Source organism: Electrophorus electricus, chromosome 13 (genome assembly GCF_013358815.1).
Source record: "Electrophorus electricus isolate fEleEle1 chromosome 13, fEleEle1.pri, whole genome shotgun sequence".
Taxonomy (NCBI): domain Eukaryota; kingdom Metazoa; phylum Chordata; class Actinopteri; order Gymnotiformes; family Gymnotidae; genus Electrophorus; species Electrophorus electricus.
Window position 1 is genome coordinate 951,065 of NC_049547.1, and position 17,254 is coordinate 968,318.

Genomic DNA, 17,254 nt, shown 5'->3' on the forward strand with positions numbered 1-17,254 from the left:
GTCCTATCAGGTGACATGGAGAGGATCCACATCCAAACCGTGTGACTCTCCACTGGTGTTCCACAAGGCTCAGTATTGGGTCCCCTTCTCTTCTCTTTGTATACTCGTTCTCTCAGTGATGTAACATCTTCTCATGGTTTCTTTTACCACTGCTATGCTGATGACACTCAATTATTTCTTTCTTTTCCACCCTCTGACACGCAGGTCTCGAAATGTATCTCAGCATGCATTGTGTCATGAATGAAAGCCCACCACTTGAAGCTCAACCCCAGTAAAACTGAACTTCTGTTCATCCCAGGTACTCCCAACCCTCACCTTGACCTCACTGTTTCCTTTGAGAACCCCCTGGTATCACCGTCTGAAGCCACCCATAGCCTGAGCATAACCTTGGACAACCAGCTGCTGTTCTCAACTCATGTTTCTACTCTAACCAGGTCTTGCAGATTTCTCCTTTGTAACATAGGAAGGATTCTGCCTTTTCTCTGAAAGGAAGCTGCCCAGGTGCTTGCATAGTCTCTTGTGATCTCATAGCTAGACTACTGCAACTCGCTAAATGCTGGTCTTCCTCTAAGAGCCATCAAACCTCTACAACTTGTCCAGAATGCAGCAGCACGACTGGTCTTCAATCTTCCAAAGTTTACATGTTACTCCACTGCTGCGCTCCCTTCATTGGCTCCCTGTAGCTGCACACATCAGATTTAAAACCTCGATGCTTGCCTACAAAGCCAAAAATGGACAAGCCTCTTAATACATGAGGTCAATGATCAAAGCCCGAGCTGTACCTCGAGTACTTCGAACCTCAAGTACGGCTCGGCTTGAAATACCCAGCTTCAGGTCTCATGGAGACAAGCATGGAGACTATTTTCTGTCCTGGCTCCAAGATGGTGGAATGAACTCCCACTTGCTGTCCGGACAGCAGAGTCCCTTGCAGTCTTCAAACGCAGACTGAAGACTATCTATTCATGGAATATTTAAAGGACAACTGCCACTGCTCCCTTATTGACTGACTAAATTAATACTTATTATAGGGTATTGTTTATGTATAGGGTATTATTTACTCTAGTACTTATTGTTTATTGCAGTTATCATTGTTTAAGATAGACCTTATGTATTTTGTACTTCTAGGCATTGATCCCTGTATTCTACAGTATTCTAGTTCATTGGTAGGTTGGACTCTAACCTACTGTACTGCACTAGGATATTCTGTGAGTAAATGACAAAGCACTTTTTTAAGTTTCTAAATGCTAAATTCCATAAATGTTAATGTAAATGTAATATTGATTTATGCTACAAGGTCGCCGCCTCCTCTCACTACCTTTCTGACATGTCTGGTTTGTCTTTATCCTCTCTCTGTCTTTCTCTCAGAATGTGGACTTGGAGCACGACTGGACGCTGGTGACTCTGGTTATAGGTGGTAATGACCTGTGCCAGTACTGCCAGTATGAAGCCATGCCAGAAAAAAAAAAAAAAAAAGTTTTAGAAATAATTATTCAGCCAAAGTCCCCTGTGTGTTCTGGCTCCCAGTCAGTTGGCCACAGGTCACTGAGAGGCAGAACTAAATGTAGGCAGATTCAGTTGAATGTTACTCAACTTTGTAAAAGTGATTTGGTGTACACAGGAATCCTAACAGGAATATTCGAAATTAATATGGTTACAATAATTACGGAATATAATTGCAATTACAATATAATTCAGATTACAGAACGATAATGTCTTTTATATATTACTTTGGTTAGAGCTATTAGTTTAGTTTGCATATGGGTTAAGTTATAGAACCAGTTAGACTTAGGCTTTGTGTCAGGATGATGTTTGGAATTCAACTTGGGGTCAAAGTTAGGTTAAGGTTAGTATTATCTTTAGGTTAGGTTAAGATAACACAGAAGTGTAGTTTGTGTAATGGTGTAGTTTTTCCTGTTTCCCTCTCTCCTAAGAAATACACAGAACACATTAAAGATGCTTCTGACGTCCTGTATCATGAGGTGAGGTGAGAGCATACATAATACAACACGCTGATTGCTATTAGGAAACATTTCTGGCTCAGAGAAAATAGTAGTCTGTCTCTCTCTCTCTCTCTCTCTCTCTCTCTCTGTGTGTGTGTGTGTGTGTGTGTGTGTGTGTGTGTGTGTGTGTGTATGTGTGTGTGTGCCCATAGTACTTATAAACCTAGTCAAGATTTTACATCCTGTAGCCATTAAAGTGCAGCACGTAGATAATAACCAGATGAATACATTGTTATATCTGTAACGTAGCTGAACCATATTAACATGTTTGTATGTGTGCATAACACACACACCCGTGTCCATGTTTCCTGTGCCCTGAAGACAGTTCTGAGGATCTGGTAGAAGTTGAGAGGATCCACACAGAGAGCAGGTGTGCTGTCGATGACGCGCCGTGATGTGAAGTGTGAAACTCCCATGTTCTTATTGTTTGATCATGTCTCTGTTAGTTATTTGAACTTGTCAAGGGTCCTCGGTCCTTAATACAAGTTAGTTCTATTGAGACAGCTCACACGTTTTCAAGGACTGTAAAACTTACCTAGCTCAGGTATGTTGGAAGATGGAATATTACAGAAATGGGGACTAGCAATGTCAATATATAAACTGAGAAGTGTGTGTGTAGTGAAATATAATATAGTTATGAAACCAAAAGTCAAGCAAATGCACCTCCCCTTCCTGTTTACAACCCCGAATGTATGAGCCAGGAGCACACAAACCCTGGTAAATACCCCTGTGTTACAGCACTGAGCTCAGAATAACGGTAAAGACTCCTGTGTTACAGCACTGAGCCCAGAGTAATGGTAGAGACTCCTGTGTTACTGCACTGAGCCCAGAGTAATGGTAGAGACTCCGGTGTTACAGCACTGAGCTCAGAATAACGGTAAAGACTCCTGGGTTACAGCACTGAGCCCAGAGTAATGGTAGAGACTCCGGTGTTACAATACTGACCCCCGTGTAACGGTAGGGACTCCTGTGTTACAGCACTGAGCTCAGAATAACGGTAAAGACTCCTGGGTTACAGCACTGAGCCCAGAGTAATGGTAGAGACTCCTGTGTTACAGCACTGAGCACAGAGTAACAGTAGAGACTCCTGTGTTATTGCACTGAGCCCAGAGTAACGGTAGAGACTCCGGTGTTACAATACTGACCCCTGTGTAAAGGCAGAGACTCCTGTGTTACAATACTGACCCCTGCAGAACAGTACAGACTCCTATGTTCCACACTGAGCCCAGAGTAACGGTACAGATTCCTGTGTTACAGCACTGAGCCCAGAGAATTGGTGCAGACTCCTGTGTTATAGTACTGAACCATGTATGACAGTGGTGAGGTCCGTGTAATAGTATTGACTACTGTGTTACTGTGTAACAGTAGTGACTCTTCCTCACTCTCTTTAAAAATTGTAAGCCTAGTATGATAACAGTGAGGTCTGTGTAACAGTAATGCGATCCGGGTGACAGTATTGTAATTGTAATTGTAATTCTGGCAGACAGAGACGGAGAGGTTGGCGTATGGAGGTTACTATGACTGCCAGGATGACTTCACCATAGTCCTGCAACCCTTTTTCCAAAACACCATCGTTCCCATGGGAACGCTGAGAGTCCCACCCTAGCACCCGCACAATACCAACACCTGCCAGAGATTCACACTGACATGTTAAACAAAGCTTGACATTATTCTGAAGATCTACACACACACACACACACACATGTGCACACTAAGGTGGAGTGAATGTGCTGTTTCTCTTCTGCAAGACCAGAAGGCTGACCCGAGCAGCTTCTCAGTGCACTGTTTCCGCTTCAGTAAGCGGAGCCTTGCTGTGATGACCATCACTCACTGAAACAATATGGTGGGTGCACACACACATGCACACTCACGTGAAATGATATGCACTTTAAGCACACATGCATGCACACATTTTTTTTAAAGCAATCCAAACAAATTTATTATACCTGCCCAGTTATCTTACATTGTTATTGTTATTATTATTATTATTATTATTATTATTATTATTATTATTGTGTATTTAATGGGGTCTTGTCCTTTACCTCTATGCAAACTGGGACCTGTGAAAGCAGAGCAGAGACCGAGCACTTTAATTAATGACCTTATGAAACAAGAAGGTTTCTGAACGTACTGAAATGGTCAGATCGCCTGGACTAGAATTCCAGAGTTATTGGAACCCAAACAAAGAGCAGTTATGGGAAGCACTATACACATTGCTATTTCAGTCCTGTTTGTCCTGCATCTCCTCTGTGTGTCCAGGAATATCCCCTCATCTTCACCCTGGCAAACACCCCAGGCACGCACCTCTCACCCCCAGCAGCTGCCAAGATCCCGCGTCCTCGTGGGTGGTGGCCGTGGTGGCTGTTGCCAGGGCGATGGTTGGCGCAGTCATCATCTGGCTCCTCCTCCACTGCAGGGACTGGAGAGAGAAGAGAAATCTGAAAATTAGCTCAGTGGAGATGAAAGAGATTTGATTTTGAGTTGCCTGTTTTTTTCAGCACGCACGCACGCACGCATATGCACACACACACACACACACACACACACACACACACACACACAGATACACGTACATGTGCCATGCTGAAACAGGCAAGGAGAAGATGAAAGATTTATTGTGATCTTGTTCTTTCATGCATTAGTATTTTAACCAGAAAAAAAGGACCTGAAATACCATATGCAGGTCCTGAAACAGTGTGTTAAGGCTTGCTGATACAGCAGTAATTTCCAATATGTGCAACATATATTTTATGCAATGATCCTTACTTGAGTTGGGGAAAAAACAAGTAACTAAATGTTATTTTATACAGAATCAAAGATTATTTGGATAAAATCAAAGAACATATATATATATATATATTAAAGAAAGCCACTGTGTGTTACATGTGAGCTTATTCTCCTATATTGTACATGATACACACTCTCCCTCTCTCTCTCTCTCTCTCTCTCTCTCTCTCTCTCTCTCTCTCTCTCTCTCTCTCTCTCTCTCTCTCTCTCTCTCTCTCTCTCTCGCTGTACTATGCTGACCAAAGCACTACAATGCTAGAAACACAGCTCTCATTATACCTCTATACATTATTCCTTTACCCTCTGGCTAGAACCCGTGTAGAAATTCTTCACAGGCCTACACGTGACGTCGAGGACGTGTCCGTACAATTACCACTGGATTGCGGAGACAGATAAAAGGCGCATGAGAGAACAGCATCAGAATGAACCCCTTTCTGTTTGAGAGACCAAAACTAAGCACTTCTTAAAATCCTTTCAAATATTTGATCCCCACAGTCTTCCCTATAAACAGAGTGTTTCTTTATGATGTCAGTTGACAGAACTGTGGGTTGTACTGACATCCTGACATGGGTATATACTACAAGAATCAGTTTTTGCTATGGCAGCAATGAAATTAGGAAACTCAGAGAAAAACAACTGATCTACACCCTTGGAACTTTAGACTCCCATGGAATGGACATTATGATTTAAACATCTACCTTTCCGATATCAACTGGCTCCTACCACTAATTCAGAAGAACTTTGCTTGCATAGCTAACGCTAATGAAGGACCTCTGGCTGAAACGTCCTGTTTCTCTGGAAACTCTGTACACTGTAGTTACTCACCTAGAATCTTCTATATGAGTGTGTGTGTGTGTGTGTGTGTGTGTGTGTGTGTGTGTGTGTGTGTGTGTGTGTGTGTGTGTCGAGGATTCGAGGATTTGTGTTGCCATTAATTCTATAGCCTAGTCTTATACTATTAAAAGTGAATAAAACCTACTCTTATAGGTTATAAATAGCTGTTACTAATACTGTCATTTATAGAGCTCCGCTCACCCTCATGATTTACTGAGACTAGAGCGAGCCGCTCCGCATGACGTCATGACAGACGCCCCCTGGCGGCCGTTAACAGAAACACATTTGTACGCAAACTTCAGTTGAGAAGATGGCGGAGAGCGAGCTGAACGTGGACAGTCTAATCTCTCGACTTTTGGAAGGTGAGCTCTGTCGAGTAATATTTTGCGTTAATTTTGGGGGCGCAGACCTAAGCTGGTGTACTGCGTTTCTGTGGGGCGGTAAAGACGTGTTCAGTAAGTCAGTCTTTGGCTGTGAGCGCATCGCCAGTCAAGCTGTAGCGGTAGCTAAGCTAAGATAGGCTAGGCTGGCTAACGCTAGCTGTGTACCTGACTAGCCAGGTTAGCTCGCCAGCTAACATGACTACATTACTCGCCTGCCAGGTTAGCTAACGTTACCATGACTACACTACTCGCCAGCCAGCATTAGCTAACAGGACTACATTTAGAAATGTAGATGCCATTAGTGAGGAGCATTCGTCAGGTTACACGACGCAGGCGACTGCGTGGGTCTTGTCTGTCTGCTAGCTGGATGATTAGGGTTTGGATTGTAAACTGCAGTTTGTCTCTCTGAAGTGATTTATTGTCGGTGAAGGTGTCTGGGATCCTCGGCGTGTTGCCGAAGTCCGGAGGTGTGCTATGTTTTAAACCTGCGCGGCTTTAAGAAACTAACTTCAGATCTTGCATGTCAAGTTCATAGCGTTTTTGTTTTCATTTGTAGCTGGTCGAAGTGAGAAACAAGTAACTAAACATGTTTAGGAGTGTGGTTGGTTATTTTCCGTCCCTTTATCAAAGATAGTAAGTGAACGTTACATCTCTGTGGTCGCTGGCGTCTCTGTTCGCCTCTAACCTGTCTGTCTCTCTGACGTGAGGCTGTCTCTGGGCCACATTAATGTTGCTGTAATCGCCCGATGCTACAGCATAGAAAGAGGCGTGTGTCTAAGTGGGAGCTGGAGAAATGTAGCTGCGTTGGCTTAGCTGCAGGAAAGCAATATAGAGGGGGAAAAAAGGATTTACAGTGCAGGTCTACCCCAAATACCATGGCGTATTCCCTTCTTTCTTTTAACATTCCTTATCTGGAATGACATACAAAGGCAAAGTTGCGCATCTATTTGATATTGTAAAATGCCACAGACGTTTCATGTAGATAAACCACTTGACGGAGACGCTGTTTGTGTTGCCGTCTGTTCCTGACACTTCTCCAGCGCTCATGTAGCGTGCTTCTTCCCCCGGCGGCACCATCTGTGACTCCGTGTGACCCGATATCTCTCACCTCCTGTTTATCATTCTTCATCATTTTGGCTCAGGTGTCCGGCTCACCCTCTGACATGTTTATTTGGGTTGGTGGTGTCTCAGTGCTGAAGGTACTGGACTAGAAATCAGAAGATTGCCAGTTCAAGTCCCACCAACTTACCACTGTTGGGCCCCTTAGCCCCCAATTACTCAAGTGGTTTTCAGTCAGAATTGTTTTGGCTAAAAGCATCAGATAAATATAAATATTTGTTTATTTAGTCTGGTTTACCACCAATCCTGTGCTGATCTGTTTTCTCCTCCTTCTTTTCACTCTTCCATCCCTTTCTCTTTTCCATTCTTCTGTTCATATTTTCCTGCTACTGTACCCTGTGGTTTTTATTCTGTCCTGTCTTTGCTTGAACAGTTCAAGCCTGCTCTCTCTCTCTCTCTCTCTCTCTCTCTCTCTCTCTCTCTCTCTCCACTTATTAGTCTCTCCAGCTCTAATTGGGCGGCTGCTCTGAGTCGAAGGCGCCACACTCTGCTTACCGCATCCAGCAGGGCTGACAGTTAGGCTAACATGGCTGCTGATCCAGACAGGAACAACACATTATTTTGCAGATGGATTTTTGATATTGTTTTGCATGGACTCTTTAACGAGTTGCTCTGCGTACCAGACATGGCCACTTCTCAGGGGTGCTACTTTTTCACATGTGATGCAACCCTTTTTTAAAAAAAAATTTTTTGTAAAAGTCCATTCAAGATAATTTCCTTCAGTATACAGTGTGAGGAATATGAAAGGGGCTGATTGCACAGCTTGCCTGCAGTACACCAGCACTTCCCAGGCTCTGCTGTGCAGGAGTCCCCTTTCACTGCACAGTTTGGTGTTTCCTCTTTCACAAGTCGAGTCCCTCAAACCGTGCCCGAAGAACTGCACAGTGAGCAGCTGTCATGGCCTTCTAGTATCTAACCAGCTTGGAGGACAAACCGTGGTCTGTCTTGACATTAGTGTTGCAGAGTAACCTACTTTGTTGGAGCGTGTGGGTGTGGGTGTAGGTGTGTACATGCGTAGCCTAGATTCAGATAATCTCTCCTGAAATGATCATGTGCCCTGGCCATTCTCCATGTTGTGCTTTTAATCCTCAACCATACATTTTACGGCATTAATAGCCAAGCTATTATCAGCAAACCAACCTTTCGCTAACTGCCCTTCACACTTGTCTGTATGACAATTTTATTTCGATGTTGCTGTACAAAAACTGTAATGGCTTTTTAAGATGTCTTGTCACTGTCTGAACGTTTTGGTTGCATATTTTAGAAATGTTTAAACCATGTGAAAAACGGTTAAGCATTATTTAAACGGTTGAGCATTATTTAAATAATAAAAAGTCTAATAAGGAATCTAAATGGAAGTTTCTTTCTCTCCTAAATTTTTTTTTTTTTTTTTTTTTTTTTTTTATATATACAAATATTGGTGAGTAAGCCATAACATCATTTAGTGGGTTTGGGTTTGGGTGTTGGTGTGGGTGAGTACCTGTCTGTCTGCATCTGTGATAACCATGTGATTAAAAATGAGCCAATGAGTTTGGCTAAGGCGTTCTCGTAACTCACAGCCACCATATCAAACCAATTTTCTCACGCGCCATAGCACAGAGTAGCTGAGTGGCCCTGTTTTCCTGTGCCTGTATTTGTTGCCAAGGAGACGCCTCAGGAAACAGATCATGTTCGCTGTAGCCAGGGTTACCTTCCGAGCCCATTTTCTAATGGCTACACGTACCAGCCAAAATGTTCGTACTATTCTACAATCTTTTACTAAATGTATTTAGTCAGTTATGATTTTTTCCTCTTAATAATTTGAGAGCCACCAAGCACTGATCTTTTTCTTCACTAGGCACTACCAGGGTCATATAGTTTACATAGCCTTGTCAAGGGATACCTTGAAGTCTGTTTAGCTACTCAGGCATTGCCTTTGACCCCGATTTAAATGTCCTGCAAATCGTGTGTGTGTGTGGGGGGGGGGTTTCCATATGCTCACTTCAGACTCTGATCATAGATTTTCTTGATCAGCTGGTTGCAGGAGGCAGAACTGCTATAGTAGTTTGTAATGGTCTTTGTGAGATTTGGCTTCAGTGTGTCAGTGGACATGATGATGGAATCCCTCAGATTAATGTAAATCAGTTTCTAAAGTGCCTGTCCAGTCAAACAATAATGTGTGCACGGCTGTTTGCTTTGTATCGGATCCAGCTCCAGTGTTGTACACGGCCAGTGGCATGACTGGATTAAGCAAGCCTGACCCTCTCACTCCTTAGCAGAGAGATCACCTCCACCTGCTAGCAGACAGTGGTCAGTGTGTTGGCATAGTTACACACTAGGCCCCAGCTGTGCTGAGCTCATTGGAAGAATGAAATCTTACATAAGGACTCTACACTGTAGATTTGTGTTGCAGCTGACAAATGGCGTTTGAGAGAATTGAAAAGGGTTAGGGGCCTTTATAGTCCTCCATCACTAACTAAGATGATGACTGGGTATTTGACTGTTGGTATGTGTCTCAAATTGTAGTCTTTTTAAAAATTATTTTGCAGAGTGGCAGAATTATAAATCTTTATTGTAAACATGGCTAGAAAACAGAAGACACTCAAAAAGCCCAAATTACTGCAAGCTTTCGGATTTGCGAAGGTAGACTGTTCTGCGACCAGCCTTGACATCACAGACGGAGGGGGTGTGTGTGTGTGGGTGTGTTGAGTGACATTTGTCTGGTGGGCTAGAAATTAGCCTTTAAAGTGGCGGTGTGAAGTGTGGTAGTGTTGCACTTTTCTTCCACATGACACACACCTCCCTCCCCTCTCTCCCCCTCCACAGTGCGAGGATGCCGACCAGGGAAGATTGTGCAGATGACCGAGGCGGAGGTGAGGGGCCTGTGTATCAAGTCCAGGGAGATCTTTCTGAGCCAACCCATCCTGCTCGAGCTGGAGGCTCCGCTCAAAATCTGTGGTACCTCTCCGCCAACAGCTTCACTCACCCACGACCCATTTTCATCTCGCTCTCATTCTCTCTGTTTTGTCTGTTTGTCTTTCTCTCTTCTTTCTCTTCCTCTCTCCTCCCATCTGCTGTCAGGTTCACAAAGTGTAGAGTCTTTGGAACTCCAGTAGCCGAGCAACTTTTTACATCTTCCTTTTGAAGTTGCTGACTGCTTGGGCCAATTTGAGCAGTGCTCGCGGTGCAGTGCTGAAGTGTGTTACTGCAGAGTTTATTACAGCAGCTCTAATGGTGCACGTCTACTCTGAGCCTCGGTGGTTTATGGAAAGAACAAACACTGACGCATGTAGAGTTTTGATTTAATTCTTCTGGAGAACTCCAGAAGAATTGCTTAGATATAATAATATACAGAACACGGGGGATACGTTTCACACAGACTGCGTAGGTATGAGCGTTTGTGCGTATTAGTGAAAGTGTGATTCTGTGTGTGTGTCTGTGTGTGTGTGAGAGAGAGGGGGGGGGAGAGTCTTAGTCTTTGTGTCGGTAGAAGTGCTTGCTAAGGAAGGTGCTTGTTCCTAGCTCCTCACTGCTGTCCAGCTCTGTCCTTATTTTGCTGGCATGCTCACCGCATGTGATCTTACTTCTCTCACTTAAACGCCCACACACACACGCTCTGGTCCCAAGCTCCACCTAGCGTGCCGACAAAAATAGCCGTCCTCCCACTGTAAGGCATTTCGCTGACCTGCTGGCTGGTGCTCGCATCAAGAACTCGAGGCTTGCATGAGAACACACAAATTTTGGAAGTCTATGTTTTAAAGCAGCAAGCATTATGTGTACCTATGCTGTGTGTTTGTGAGGTTCTGAACTTCTCTCGTGCTCTTTCTCACACCAAACACACATCTACACCTAACAGGTGAGTGTATAAAACCACCTGCAGGGACTGACTGAGAGTAATGGCCTTGTGTCTGTCTAGTACTGGGAGCTGGGTGTGGACAGACGGACGTATTTCTGTTCCAGTTCACGAACGTGTCTGAGCAGTTGTGTGTAACTCGTGCCTGGAGGGTTTGGTTGTTAATCTGTGGAGTTCAGCCATCCTTGGCCTGCACGACGTGGTGCTCATAGCTTACTGTCATTTACTGCATTGTAGCCACTGATCCTCTCAGTAACAGCTGCTGCACACATCACACACACAATCTCCTCTCCTTCACCTCCTCTCACCCTGTCTGTGTAATCTCTGGAGTAGAGATTACTGTAGTGCTGTTTTATACTTTCCTCATCACTCTCACACGAGAGAGGGAGGGAGGGAGTAAGGGTCTGTGTGTGAGGGTGGTAGGAGGGGAGTGAATGTGTGGTTGAGGGGGTGTGTGGTTTTTGGGGGGGTTGAGGGGTGGGGGTGTGTGGTGCTTTTGGGGGGGTGGAGGGGGGTGTGGTGCTTTTGGGGGTGTGTGTGTGGTGTTTTTGGGGGGGTTGAGAAGGGTGTGTGTGTGGCGCTTTTGGGGGGGGTTGAGGAGGGTGTGTGTGGCGCTTTTGGGGGGGTTGGGGAGGGTGTGGTGCTTTTGGGGGGGGTGAGTTTGTGTGCTTGGGGGGGGTTGAGGTGTGTGTGTGTGTGTGTGTGTGTGTGTGTGTGTGTGTGTGTTAACCTGGATTCTTTGTCTCCTGGGTGGTAAAGCTGATCTGTCTGCCATTATAAGTCACAGACCTACAGCCAGCACTCTGTCGTGCTCTCTCTAGGTGATATCCATGGCCAGTACACAGACCTGCTCAGGCTGTTTGAGTATGGTGGCTTCCCTCCGGAGGCCAACTACCTGTTCCTGGGGGACTACGTGGACCGAGGGAAACAGTCCCTGGAGACCATCTGTCTCCTGTTGGCCTATAAGATCAAATACCCAGAGAATTTCTTCCTGCTCCGTGGCAACCACGAGTGCGCCTCAATAAACCGCATCTACGGCTTCTACGATGAGTGTGAGTCTCTCTCTCTCTCTCTCTCTCTCTCTCTCTCTCTCTCTCTCTCTCTCTCTCTCTCTCTCTCACACTCACACATACACACACACCCAACTAGTGATGGGGTCGTGTTTGTGTGACGAAAGATTGTCCGCTTCCATAACATTTCCACAACATTTAATCACTCTCGGGTGTGTGTGTGTGGGGGGGTGTTTTACAGGCAAGCGCAGGTTTAACATCAAACTGTGGAAAACCTTCACGGACTGCTTCAACTGTCTCCCCATCGCAGCCATCATTGATGAGAAGATCTTCTGCTGTCATGGCGGTAGGACAGATCAGCCCGTGACACACTCTGACCTGAGACCAGTGCCGCATAGCACATTGCTCACCAACACTGGTCTACTAACACTACAGCTGTCGTAAAATGTGTTATGTCCATTGATCAAATATAATTCTGTCTAATCTGTGAGGATGTCCCATCAGCGTCTTACAATTGTGTGTTTAATATCTAAAACGGTGTATTGAAATATGAAGCGATGTAATTACAATACACACTGTGTTTGTTTTCCATAGCGTGCATCCCTACCAGAGATGTTACCAAATGACATATACTGCAGTAAATGTATGATCTGTTCAGAATGATGGGAGAGATTACTTATTAGATTTAGTGTTTATGACTTTACAATGATAAACACTGGAGCAAATGACTGCACACGTAACCCCCCTAGTGGATAAACCTTTTACAGATTAAACAGTATTACCATAATGGTCCCAAAACCCTTTTTCCATCTGCATTTAACCCGAGTTGTTGGACCAAGATTAGCTGGTCCTGGATGGCAATTGGCTAAGCGTTTAAACTGGTGTGTAAACTGGTGCGTGATCTTTCCTGTCTTCTAAGGCCTGTCCCCAGACCTGCAATCCATGGAACAGATCCGACGGATCATGAGGCCGACCGACGTCCCTGATACAGGTGGGCGGAGCATGTGGGGAGGGGTGGGGAATGAACACACATTCATGGTCTTGACATCTGCTATATGGGCAAATAGATTAAATTGTTGGGTTTATATGGTTCCAAGGCAATCATGGAGAATAAAAAGAACATCTGTATTTGATCTCTCACTCACTCACTCACTCCCCACATACACACACTCTCTCCCACCCTTTGTGTGTAGGTTTGCTGTGTGATTTGCTGTGGTCAGACCCTGATAAGGATGTCCAGGGCTGGGGAGAGAATGATCGAGGCGTGTCCTTCACCTTCGGGGCTGACGTGGTTAGCAAGTTCCTCAACCGCCATGACTTGGACCTCATCTGCCGAGCACATCAGGTAAACTGCGCATGCAGCAGTCACTCCATATAAACAGTTTTCTCCTCTGTCTGTGTGTTTTTGGGTAGTTATCATGCTGGGATATTCTTTTTCTGGGAGTCTGTCGGCCAGTGTTGTGGCGTGTCCATCTATAAATGGACACCTTACGTTCACAGAGCCTCATATCCTCACGCTCCACCCTCCCTGCCTCCCTGTCGGGACTGTGTGTTGGCTGTGGTCGTCCTGACCATGTTTATGCCAAACCCACACTGGCCTCCGTCTGAGCTAAACACGTTTATCTTGGTCTCCTCTGACCACAGAATGCTCTCCCTGTGTTCACCGAGCTTCATTTCATGATCAGCATGAACTGCAAGAAGACATGTAAAGAAGAGCCAAGTGAGGTTTGTTCTGGATTCTGTGTACAGGGGTGGACTGTTGCAGAAACACTCCATTGAAGACCCCCACTGAAGCACTCGGTCATTTGAATTCAGAGCTAGGTTGAGCAAAGAATACATGGACCACAGTATAATTTCAGGATGGACCGCTAGATCTTCCTGTGTCTTTTTTCTATATTTGTGAAGTTTCATGATCAGATCGTTCGGTTCCTCGGACAGTTCTTCTCTATGTGGGGCCGTGATGCAGGTAGGGAGATGGACAGACAGCCCACGGGTCCAAAATTAAAACGACACTGGACGGGTCATTTTCTAACCATGTTCATGCTTTTAGGTTAATCACAGGTGTATTCATTTGTGTTGGTTCTACGCTGAGTTTCTACTCTGGGTCATGTGTTTTCGGTGTAGTCTTTCTAGAAATACTGCAGTTATTGAGAGGTGACGCACAGGTTCCCAGGAGTGGGTGCGGTCTGTATACTCCAGGCTTGGCCTGATTGGGTGGGACGTGGGCTATGGTAATGACTGGACTGAGAGTCCCTGTTGGTGGCAGGTGAGGATGGTTGAGGTTTGTTTTGAGATGCAGCGGTTTGTCTGACCAGGACGGCAAGGCTCCATCCTGAACGTCTGTGGGCTGTAGAGGCAGGGGCGTTCTCTGGTGTGGTGGAACTCGCTGGGTGGTGAAGGATGGTGTTTGTGTGTGGTGTAACTCTAGGTCGTGGAGGACGGGTACGAGTTCTTTGCGAAGCGTCAGTTGGTGACGTTATTCTCTGCGCCAAACTACTGCGGAGAGTTTGACAACGCAGGAGGCATGATGAGTGTGGATGAGTCACTCATGTGCTCTTTTCAGGTGTGTCTGTCTCTCACTTTCTCTCTCTTGCACACACGCGCACCTGTAAGACTTGCATGGGAAGAGTGTGTAACACCCTGACACACCAGACTGACGTGTGAATGCACGCACACACACACACGCACTCAGTTCAGTCCTTTGTCTCTTCCACATCTCAGATCCTAAAACCTTCTGAGAAGAAGGCGAAGTACCAGTATGGTGGGGTGAACTCTGGTCGCCCCGTCACTCCTCCCCGTACCACACAGGCCCCCAAGAAGAGGTGAGCGGCTTGCCCCCGCACCGCTACCCCACCCCTACGAGCAACTGTCCTGTCCTAACCTCCTTTTCTTAATATTCCTGTACATACATTTTGCCGTGACCAGTTAATTCAGTTCCTTTTTTTCCTGTCTGCCTGTTTGCTGTTTGTTTTTAATAATAACAACAGTACTGGTGATGTAATGTGGGTAAGGGTTGAGTGTATTGGCCAGCGCACTCTCTCTTGCTCTCTCGCTCGCTCTCTCTGTCTGGTGATCTATGTGGAGCTGATAGTGGGTTCATTTTTAAACACTGTGGGATTTTGATCTTTGATCTCTCTGGTTTCCTTTACAAGTGCAAAAGCGGTAGCACCTTTAGAGTGGATCCTAAGACACACACACGCGCACGCACACACACACTGCTCTCATACATGTTTGCACACGCGTGCACGCACACACCTCATTATAAGAATAGACGGCAGAAAGTTTTTAAAGAACATCCAGAGGCAGTGATGACTCAGGGTGGGCGAAAGAAACTTGGATAGGAAGGAAGATGATGGAGAAAGAGCGTGAGAAGTGCGTCAACCCTGCATCACTGCACGCACGCACACACACACGTCAGGAGAGGAGCGGCCTCCAGGACGACGTTAAACTGCTACACGTATCAAAGTCCTGTCAGGCCCATATTTATGGGACTTGTGACCAATAGCTGAATCAGTTAAAAGAGGATTTTGGAACCAGATTGGATGAGGCTCTTGCTATGGCGCGTGCACACACATACATGCGCACGAGCACACGTTCAGATTTGTGTTTTTGTGCGTATGATTTGGGGGGGGGGGGGGGGTTGTGTTCCCTGAGGATTGCAGTAAAACATTAACTGGGTGACTTATGCCCTTCTGGGTTAACTGACTGTTAGGGATGAGTGACGGTTTATTAGGAACGGGGTGTGTTATTACCGCCCCTCTTCAGCACCTGTGTCTGAATGTACCGCATGTGTTTAAGAGAATGAACAGGGGGTGTGTGGGGAGGGAAGAGTGGGGTGTTGGCACTGCACATAACATCTGTGGAGCTGCTGGACGCCTCACCAGAAGAGCCACGTTCATTCTACAGCAGCAAGTGCCCCAGTCATACCGATCGGAAAAGGAACTGCAGGTGCGTGGCTCACAGGACGGACCTGATTGGCTGACTGAGCCGCCAGTCACACCTGTGTGCTTGTTGCATATACAGGAAAATACTCTGTGTGTGTATGGGTGTGAAGATTTGTTCATTAATATGTCAGTTTTCATTATTGTTTTAAATTGGTGTGTTCTTTGTTTATTGGGGTTTTTTTTTCCTTAATTTATTTTTTGACATTGGGGAAACTGAAGGAATTCCAGAAAGTAGCGCTGACATTTGTATAGGCCGAGTGGGTCTCAGATTCTTTGAACTCAATAAATGGGAGAAAAAGCTTCCTGTCTGGGTTGGTGTTTCTGTTCGCCTGATGACTAAACCTGGCTGGAGGCCTAACGCTGACTGTTAAGAAATAAGATCATTGCAAGTGAGACTGATGAGTAATTGGTATGATTTTGATAAAAACTGTGTTTTGGAATATAAATGACATTTTACTGTTTTACAGGGGGTTGTGCTACATGCAATAGAGTCTGACTTTACTAATTATATTTAAATATTTCTCCTCTCGGACTGTAAAACTCCATTTATAAGGACAGAAGAATGTTTCATTCAGATTCCCAATCCTTCTTCACTTTCTATTTCTACACACTGTCATCTCTCCAAGGAGTGAGATTCCCAAGCATGTTGTTTTTATCATATGGTGTTTAAATGTTCCCTCTTAAGGATTATGTTATATTATTTTGCTTTAATGAAGATTTTTTGCCTTCTGCATTTTCATAGTTTTTTAAAAACTGAATGCTTGGTGTATGCCATATGCACTGCATGGAACTTTTTAACCACGTTAAGCTGTCTAAAGTCACACGACTCCCAGCAGGTGTTTGGTTGCTTTATTCTGGTCCCTGTGAGGGCCTGTTTTCTCCTGCATCTCAGAATTCACACTCATTCTCCCAGCAACAGCAAGTCTTGCTCCCACTGACTGACCTGGGAAGTCTGGGAGAAGTGAGGGTCACGGAGGGCCTCCCTCAGGACCCTCCTCAGGGGTCCCTGGTAGAGCCAATAGGTCAGCACCAGGAGAAGGCAGGGCAGGCCCAGGTGCACGTTGGAGAGTAACCACCCAAGCAGCGGCCACAGCACCACCTGCAGGAGCAGGCTAGCATAGCGAGGCAGACCTCGCAGCCAGGCCGTCGTCTCCCTCTCCAACAGCGGTGTCACTGTGGAGCGCAGCCAGGTCCCCAGCCGGCAGCCAGCGGAGCCTAGGGCACGCCAGAACCTCTCCACGGGGCCCACCTGGACACGCACACAAAACCCAGGACTTTAAAGCTTTGCGCACACTTGTCAACGGTTTAGATCATCTTGGTCCTACTTCTGGCAAATTGCATCCAA

General features: G+C 45.5%; 1 protein-coding gene across 1 annotated transcript; it reads left to right on the forward strand.

The window, feature by feature from the left end:
* Positions 1-5,901: 5,901 nt before the first annotated feature.
* ppp1cb (protein phosphatase 1, catalytic subunit, beta isozyme) lies at positions 5,902-16,209 on the forward strand. The gene is made up of 8 exons (XM_027028780.2): positions 5,902-5,983; positions 9,929-10,060; positions 11,777-12,007; positions 12,207-12,311; positions 12,885-12,956; positions 13,159-13,310; positions 14,394-14,528; positions 14,687-16,209. Exons 1-8 carry the CDS (start codon positions 5,932-5,934, stop codon positions 14,789-14,791), a joined length of 984 nt encoding a protein of 327 aa, XP_026884581.1. The 5' UTR covers positions 5,902-5,931; the 3' UTR covers positions 14,792-16,209.
* Positions 16,210-17,254: the final 1,045 nt, after the last annotated feature.

What these genes read in the sequence shown, in the direction of transcription:
- ppp1cb (XM_027028780.2), top strand. Translation starts at nt 5,932, where the DNA reads ATGGCGGAGAGCGAGCTGAACGTGGACAGTCTAATCTCTCGACTTTTG. An exon ending in GGCTCCGCTCAAAATCTGTG is followed by an intron (nt 10,061 to 11,776) that starts GTACCTCTCCGC and finishes TGCTCTCTCTAG; the next exon opens with GTGATATCCATGGCCAGTAC. An exon ending in CACTCATGTGCTCTTTTCAG is followed by an intron (nt 14,529 to 14,686) that starts GTGTGTCTGTCT and finishes TCCACATCTCAG; the next exon opens with ATCCTAAAACCTTCTGAGAA.